The following is a 9,099-nucleotide window of genomic DNA, read 5'->3' as shown; positions in this document are numbered from 1 at the left end:
TTTTTTTAATTTTTTGAATCATAATTACATAATTAAGATGAAAATATTGTTATGTTCTTTTATGATATCAATTTTTTTCTATAGGGTATTAAGTAAGTAAGGAAAAAAAATTCTATTCTCATTGTTTATAATAACTGACCTGTTTCCTTACTTACTGATCATTGTATATTTTATTAGGCTGTATATTATCACCCTAATTTGCAATGGATGTATGTTCAAAATGGTAAATTTAATAGGAAATAAAAAAAAACTTTCAAGGTTTTATGATACATAGCTTTTACAACAATTTTTTTATTTTCAATTTCAAAGAGAATTAAATGAAAAAGTAAAATATTTTATTTTATTAAGAAACATAGTTTTATTTCATAATTTTATAGACAAATATTCTTAAAATTAAAAATAATGGAGATGCATTATTATTTGTGGATTAGGCCAACACGATATTACATAGACTTAGTAATTTATTTATAATTTTGACTAAGTTTTAACCAAAAAGTATGTGTATATATATTTATTATTAAAAATTAATATTTTAATATTTTTCAATGATTTAATAGGATGAAAAATTAAAAAATATAGATGTTATCAAATCAAGACAAGTTATGACAAGAAAGAAAGCTGAAAATGTTGATCAATCAAATGATTCTTCTGTTCTTAATAAGACTATAAAACGAATTTTACCCATGGTAGGTAACTATTTTAATCAACAAAAGAAAATAACTGGAACAATTAAAATCCTTCATTCTACACGATATTTGACTTGATTGTCAAATTTGAAAAATAAAGAAAAATATTGTAATAATAGTATATTTTGTTTTACATGTGTGAGCTAAAAAAAAATGCTAATGCTATCTATGGAAGAAGAATTTTTATTTCGTACATTATTCTATACAAAATAGTTATGTTTATGATTAAAATAGTTGAAAATTTGTTTTTTGAAATTTTATCAAATCTTCTTCTTGACGGAGATATACTAACTATAGTACATGATAAGCTTAAGTTACTATTATGAGGTGTATTCCCTCATACTACTTACATAAGTATATATTATCTAACCATAAATATTTGGGGGGGGGGAATGCAAAATATTTGCTATTTTTATAAACTTAGGAAAAGTTTTGTTCTTCTCAACTATTTATTTTTCTTTATTCCTATTTAATGAATAAATTTTTATTTTTAGAAATCCAACTCTATACGACCAATTACATCAAATAAAGGAACTCGGCAAAAGAAACAACAAAATATAGTTGTAGATCAAATTATGTTACAGGCTAATGAGTTAGTTCGTCAATCTAGTATTGAACCAAAGAAATATATTCAAAATCAATTAATGTTCAAAAAAAATAAAGAAAAACTTGAAAGTAATGATAATTCATCTGACTTAATTTTATCAAGTACGCAAAAGTGTGTGTCAAAACTATCGGATGTACCAGAGTTATTTTCTGTGCCAGACATAATTCAAGCTGATGATAATAAATTACACAATAATGATGATATAGAGAAAAATTCAAAAAAAAGAAATTCTCTAAAAAAAGAACAAAATCAAGCAGTTATTGAAAATATGAACTCTAACTTAGATTCAATTTTAGTGATAGAAGAAAAAAGAGTGAGGAAAATTTCTAATAAGCTTAAGGATAGTCCAGTAAAAGAAAAAGTACAATCTCTTGAGAGTTCTGTAACAAAAACAGTTGAGGATATATTGAATGACATAAGCTCTAAAATTGCATGTCAAACTGAAATAATTGATGAAGAAAACTTAATTGATGAGTTAGCTGATCTTAATGAAGACCTCAACTCTGTAAGATTTAAATTACAAAATCTTATATTTAGTGTTATTTCTTAAGATATTTATTATATAAAAATATGTTTTAGTCAAATTTTGTTGCTCCTTCCAATTCAAGCCATGATTTGATGAATAGTCTTTTATCAGATGAAAGCTTGAATGATAGTGGTCGTTCAATAACATCATCAAATGATAAATCTAAAAGTGTAACTGTGTTTTATGGAAAATCCGGCAGATTAATTACTTTACCACCTGTTGAAACTCCAAAAACACGATCATTAGTTAAAAAAGAAGTAAGAAACATTAGTTTTCTTATCATAGTTATTTTTTCAATCATCTCTTTTTATATTATCTATGTTTTACAGCATGTTGAAGCTATTAAAAAAGAAGATGAAAGACAAAGAAAAATTTCAGAAACGTAAATGATTTTTGTATTTGTTATTTATTTATTGAATTGTATGACATTGTTTTAATGTTAATATTTTTTTGGTTAGTTCAAAAAGTTTTACAGATTATAGTGAAGAATCTGATACTGACAGGGATGGTAATATGACTTCTGAAGATGATCCGAATAGACTCTGGTGTGTTTGCCGGAAACCACATAATAACAGGTACAATTTTAATCAAATAATTTGTTATTTTTTGGATACTTATATTGAATAATAAAGTACTATTAAATTTAGTGTAAACAAATAAAAGTATTTGATGACTTAATAAGTTTTTATTTTAATTTTTTTATTTTAGATTTATGATTTGTTGCGACACTTGTGAAGATTGGTTTCATGGTAAATGTGTTGGTGTGACAAAAGCTCTAGGTGAACAAATGGAAGCTCGAGGAGTAGAATGGAATTGTCCTCCTTGTAGAAAAAAGAAAACTGATGAAGCTCGTAAAAAATCAGAAGATTCTAAAATTAAAATGGAAGAAGAAAGAAAAAAGAAAGTTCATTTAAAAAGTCCTGTTAAAAAAATAGAAGGACCTAAAATAAACTCTACTTCAAAACAAAAATGTGTTTCCTGTTCTAAAGATATTGAAAAAACTACTAGTATCTTTTGTGATGATAATTGTTTGGATAAACATATTCATGAAAGTGTAACGGCTATAAAAGCATGTAATACATCAGAATCTCCAGACATTATTTTATTTGACAAGAAAAACAGTAGATTGATAACTGGTATGTTATTAATCATTAATTATATATATTTACAGAATGTCCCATCAAATTTTGATATCTTTTATAACTTAATACAGCTAATATTTTGCCTTATTTTTTTTTTCAAAATATCTTTAATTTTGAACTATGTTAAAAACATATTTTTTAATTTTCTTGAAATTTCAAAAGAGCTAATTTTAGCACTTCTTACCAAAAAATTTTTGATGGGTTAAATACCACTTTAGAATGATTATTTATTGAGTTATAAACATTTTAATATATTGAGTGGCCATAAATACAGGTGGTATAACTAGTACTAGTGCATATTTCTAATGCATACTCTGCCGGCACTACATACTCACTATTGTATTAAAGAAATGCTTTTTAGAATATTTTAAAAGCAAATTTTTAAAACTTCTTAATAGCTATTTTTTAGTCTTTTAACGCCAGTGATGCATTAAAACATTATTTACCAACAATTATTTTCTAAGTTCTCTTCATATTTATTATATGTTCATTTTTGTGCACAATAAACACTTACATTTATATAACAGTAAAAAAATAAGTAAATCAAAAAAATATGTTGTTAATTAGCAGACTAACTGAAGGGCTCTGTACAAAAATAAAATAACATTTTTTTTTTCAAAATCATATTTTGATAATTTTAGATTTTCTGAAAAATGTATTTACTGACATTTATAAAAAATTAGGCTCTCTAACCACCAATTTACATATAACTTTTTAAACGGATATTACTGCAACTCTTACTCAAAGCAACAAATATAATATTTTAGTCAAAATTTTTATTTTTAATTAAATTTTTGTGTTCTATGCTGTGTAATCTCAAACCAAACTAAATACTTCACATTATGTTCAAAAATTAACTTTATGAAAAATTGCAAATGTTTTGTAAAAATATATTTTCAATTAGTACTATCTATTTATAGATTCTAATTTGGAGATAATATTTATTATAAATTTGACTTTGAAATTAATATCTTTAAAAAAAAATATAAGATTAATTTTCTAGTTTTTTGTAATGATTGAATAGTTTTAAATTGAATAAAAAATTATGTTTCCTTTTGTAAAATCTTAAAAATCAAGATTCATGCATTATAAAAAATAATTAGTCGCTATTTTTTCAGAATTCTTATTAATAATTGTAAGGTAGGTTAATAACAATTTTGGATAAAAATTCTATGAATATTGATAATTTTTAATTGAAAATTAATTTTAATTTATGTATGTAAAATAGGTTATGTATTTTCAATAATACTTTTTTTTTTTTAGGTGAACAAGCTCCTAAGATAACAAACTTAAAACAATGGATGGTTGAAAACCCTACCTTTCAAATTTTAAAACCATCTGGGCCAGCAAAATCAAAAAAATCTCCAATTCAAACAACTTCTAGTTCTCAAAAGTTAACTCAATCTACTCTAAAATTTATTAAAAAAGAAATTGAAAACCGTCCAAAAAAATCAGTTCCTAGCCCAGATAAAGTGAAAACAAAAGATTTTAAAAAAGAGTTATCAGATGTACAAGATCTTTTACAGCCTGATAAAGTAAAGTTAGTGTTTGTAAAAAAAGATAGTCAAAAATTATCGATGGTTCAGAAAGAATCTAAACCAGTTATTCCACAAAAAGATATGCCCAAATCTATTCAAACTTCGTTATCATTTAAACCTAGTACCCAAATTCAATCAAAGCCTCTCCCAGTTCAAAAAACTATTAAAAAAAAACCGGAACCTGTTAAAGAAATTTCCATGGATAAAAGAGATGAATCCCAATTACGTAGTAATGTAAAAAAATCTTTGCTTGAGTCCTTAAGTAGTAGAATATCTGAAGAGCCTGAATTAAAAACAGCTGAAGAAAATTTAGATAAATTAATAACAAATATTGAAGAAGAACTGTATAATCAATTTGGTAAAGTGGACCAAAAGTATAAAACTAAATACAGAAGCTTGGTTTTCAATATAAAAGATCCCAAAAATTTAAATTTCTTTAAAAAAATTATGTTTCAGTGGGTTACTCCTTACCAATTGGTACGCATGACAGCTGATGAGATGGCCTCTCAAGAGTTAGCAGAATGGAGAGAAAGAGAAAATAAACATCAGATTGAGATGATTAGAAAAACTGAATTGGATTTGATGAATCAATCTAAAGCTCTAGTTATGAAAACTCATAAAGGAGAAGAAATAATTGAATCTAAAGATAAAACGTGTGAAACAATTGTACCTGAACTCAATCCAGATATAAAAATTGAAGAGAAAAAACCTCCGATTCTATTTAAGTTACCCAAAGAAGATAGGAAAGATAAGAAAAAAAGTAAATATAAAGAGAGAAGCCATAGCAGAGATCATGACCGTAGACATCACAAATCAAGCAAAAATAGGCATAAATCTCATAAAGATAAGAGACATAGAAGTAGAGATAGAAGTAAAGATAAAAAAATTGAAAAAGTAAAAATTACTGAAAATAAACCTGATCAACCTCCTATTGAAGTAGAAATTCAAAAAGAAGACAATATAAGTGATAGGGAACCAAGTTCAACTGTAGTTATTGCTACACCACCTCGAATAGAAGAAGAAGCAAGTCCTATTTGGAAGGGAACTATTAATTTCACAGATGTAGCTAGATGCAATGTTACTATGACACGTTTATCTGGTAATATAACTGGGTTAGAATCTGAACTGACATTGAGTGTACTGCAATGTGTTGGCCGGATTAAACAACAAACAGTATGGGAGTATATGAGCAAATTAAAGAAAACTGGAACAAAAGATATTGTAGTTACTAAGTTATCAGCTAGTGGAATTGAGCAGCAAATGTCATACTTAAGTCTATATCAGTATTTAAGTGCTAAAAATCGTATTGCTGTTATTGACAATAAACCTTTTCCAGACATTAAAGATTTTTATATTTATCCTCTTGGAAGTCATAGCCCTATACCTCAAGTGTTATTACCATTGGATGGACCTGGTGTTGATGATTACCGAACACATTTACTACTTGGTATAGTTGTACGAAACTCTAAAAGACCTTGGTCTCAAGTGTGGAAACCACCACCTGAAGATAGTTATACTTTAACTAATATTGATGAAACCATAGGTTTACCTCATTTAAAACCTGGATTACCTATAACTCAAGACAGTTATTCACCTAAAGAAAGTTATACTCCTCCTAGATCGCCAACAAATAAAATTCTAAGTTTGCCAACACCAGTTTTGCCTCTTACAACTAGTTAGTAACATTTTTGGTATAAATTAGATAATATTTGAGTTTGAAAAATGAAAAATTTTAACTCTTAAATTAACTTTAAGTACTTTATAAAACATATAATTATAAAATTATAGTTTTTTTTTTAATTGTTTTATTAAAATGTTTTATTTAAAAAAAATTATATAAAACATTTTATAATTAACTTAATTTAATAGTAAAATTTTTATAGCACTGACGGATGATGATTTGCCATATATACCTGGAGAAGAAGAACCCTATTCACCTGTTGATGAAGACTTGCCCAATATATCTGAAGAAATAGGTGCTACAACAAATATTCAACAACAAATGGAAGAATTAACAAGAAAAATTGAAAAAGAAAAAATGATGATTCAGATGATGACTGCTGGATCTCAAAGCACAGTTACAACTGTTGATGTATGACTATATTTATATATATACAAAGTGATGAATAAACTATGCCTCATGCATACGTTCAAAAATATAAGAATAAAATTGACTAATTTATCTTTTCAAAAACTTACAGATTTTTATATGCTTTATTTATTATTTTTTTTAATTAACTAGTTCTAATATTGGAAAATAATTTAATTAAGGAATATTACTAGATATTATTACTTTTATATCTAAATGGGAGGAGTAGTACAGTAGCACAGAATACAAAATAATTTTACTCACCTTCATATTCACCTGCAATATTATTTTCAAAAATACTGGTTCAAAATTTGTTATTGACCAGTCATTTTCTAAATTAGATGATTTTTATAATATGAGTCATATAAATACATATGTTATCACATAAAAATCTAAAATGGATGTCTGTTGAGGGAGTAAAAATAGAAGGTATAACTAATTGTTTTCTTCAATTAGTAGTATGTAAGGTTTTATAAGCATTTTGAAAAGAAAAAATTATAAATTATTTTGTATTTTTTGAAGATACTGATCAAGACATAGTCAATCATTCTATACATAATTTTTTAGCATAATTTCTAAAATGTTGCAGGTGTTGGATCCTGATGAAGAAGTGTATAGTCCAACTAGTGAGTTAACTCCTTTAACTACAGACATTCAGTTGCCAAGCAACATTAAAGACATACTTTCTTCTATTAGCTCGAAGGAATCACAATCTACTGATATAGAATTATCTAAAACTTCTTTAGATGTAGAAAAAAAATGTAGGGATCCTCGACAACGATCTGCTGTAACATCTGCTGCTGAACCACCACCTCCGGGTCTTGAAGATGAATATCCATCTCCTTGTAATCCAGATACTAGTTTACCACCTCCTAACTATAATACGCCATATATACAAATGAACTATATTGCTCCAATGCCTTATCCTTATCCCCCTCCGGGGTACACATACCCAACTCAGTATAGATCACAACAACCTCCACCTCCACCAATTGGACCAGACCAAAGTAACTTTAATTATAATCCACCTACCTATCCATATAATAATATGTACCAACATCCTCCGCCACCACCACCACCTCCACCGCCACCTTATCCACTTAATAAAAATAAAAAAAAATCTGGATATTGGGTTGGAAGCAATTCAAAAGATGAACCCAAAAAGAAAAAATATAAAAAGTCAAATGACCGTAGAGATAACAAAGACCGTTGGAGACGTATGTAATTGTTTCCTAATTTATTTTATGTATTTTTATAATTTTATGTTCTTATAATATATTGCGTATTAATGTTATTTTAGATATATGTTAAACATATATTTTATTATTAATGAATATATGTATTTATTATATACTAAGTTTATTAAATTTATTTCATATTTGTTAATAATTAATATATTATAGAATTGTTACAAATTTTATTTAATTGCAAATATGCATTTTAAAACATGTACATTTAATGTAAATAAAAGTTAACAGTTGATATGAAAACTCTATAAAGTCAATACTAGAGTTTTATTTTAAATGCGCACATATTTTCAATTATATGTATGAGCATGTAAATTTCAACACTAAATGTTTAGCTAACATAAGTTCTTTCAGTGTTTGCTTTTGTAAATTTTGCTGTAGTAAAAATATAATTTTTTAATATGGATTTTATTAAAATTATTGTAAATTAACTGCATATTATAATCTTAATAATTATTTTTGTTATAGCAAAGTCACCTTAATTTTCGATGTAAAAATTATTGTATTATATGGAGATTATTCAATTTTGTATGAAAATAGCTATTTCAATGACTTTTTCGTTCTTAGAATTATTTTTTATATCTTTGGTAAATAATATGAAGGGTATAAAATATTTTCTTGTTGTTCTTTATAAAAGTTAATTTTTTGACTGCAATTAAATTAGAGATACATATTGACCATTAGGGTTGAGATTACTTAACATAAGTAGACCTAACTAATACCTTGTACTACTGACTTAAATAATTGTGACTTATTTTTAATTAAACGATTTTGTCTATAAATAATATGAAAATTAAAGTAAACTATTATTGTCATTTTAAACTTATTATTAACAACTTTAAAACAAATAGAAGTTATTGATATAATTTAGATTATTAAATTAGTTAAAAACATAATGTGGAGCAATAAATCATTTAGTGCTGATGTTTTGCCGCACTATTTCCTAGATGGGTGACCATACAGGAATTTTAACAGTGACACGTACCATGTTTCCATACTGGTTCCATTAGCCATGATAATTGTGTTAGGTTTGACAGTCAGTATAAAAATCTGTCAAATCATGACAGACGATCTCAAATAGTTGGCACAGAGCCTAGAGTGATGATTTAACTAATTACTTTTTTTTCTTTGAAATTTACAATTGTTATATCAATTATAATAATCTATATGAATCAATTTTAAATAAAAAATTATATTTTAAGTAGAAGTAATGATTATAAATGTATTGAATCAATAGGATAATAGTAAACTACCAACAAATAAC

The 9,099-nt window shown here is 25.9% G+C and overlaps 1 protein-coding gene across 5 annotated transcripts in view; it reads left to right on the top strand.

The window, feature by feature from the left end:
• The window catches only part of LOC126900799 (death-inducer obliterator 1), a 13,968-nt gene extending 6,027 nt beyond the window's left edge, over positions 1 to 7,941 (top strand). For all 5 annotated transcript variants that reach the window (XM_050676744.1, XM_050676743.1, XM_050676742.1 and 2 more), the window contains 9 exons: positions 558 to 686; positions 1,181 to 1,798; positions 1,873 to 2,076; positions 2,149 to 2,201; positions 2,278 to 2,394; positions 2,528 to 2,955; positions 4,225 to 6,174; positions 6,383 to 6,591; positions 7,178 to 7,941. In XM_050676744.1, the coding sequence (XP_050532701.1) occupies positions 558 to 686; positions 1,181 to 1,798; positions 1,873 to 2,076; positions 2,149 to 2,201; positions 2,278 to 2,394; positions 2,528 to 2,955; positions 4,225 to 6,174; positions 6,383 to 6,591; positions 7,178 to 7,813 (4,344 nt within the window). In that variant the 3' untranslated portion in view covers positions 7,814 to 7,941. The remainder of the gene's footprint in view (positions 1 to 557; positions 687 to 1,180; positions 1,799 to 1,872; positions 2,077 to 2,148; positions 2,202 to 2,277; positions 2,395 to 2,527; positions 2,956 to 4,224; positions 6,175 to 6,382; positions 6,592 to 7,177) is intronic.
• Positions 7,942 to 9,099: the final 1,158 nt, after the last annotated feature.

This window comes from Daktulosphaira vitifoliae, unplaced genomic scaffold (assembly GCF_025091365.1).
Source record: "Daktulosphaira vitifoliae isolate Bord-2020 unplaced genomic scaffold, ASM2509136v1 Scaffold_3, whole genome shotgun sequence".
Taxonomy (NCBI): domain Eukaryota; kingdom Metazoa; phylum Arthropoda; class Insecta; order Hemiptera; family Phylloxeridae; genus Daktulosphaira; species Daktulosphaira vitifoliae.
Note: the sequence above shows the minus strand (reverse complement) of the source record. Positions and strands in the feature narration are given on the sequence as shown.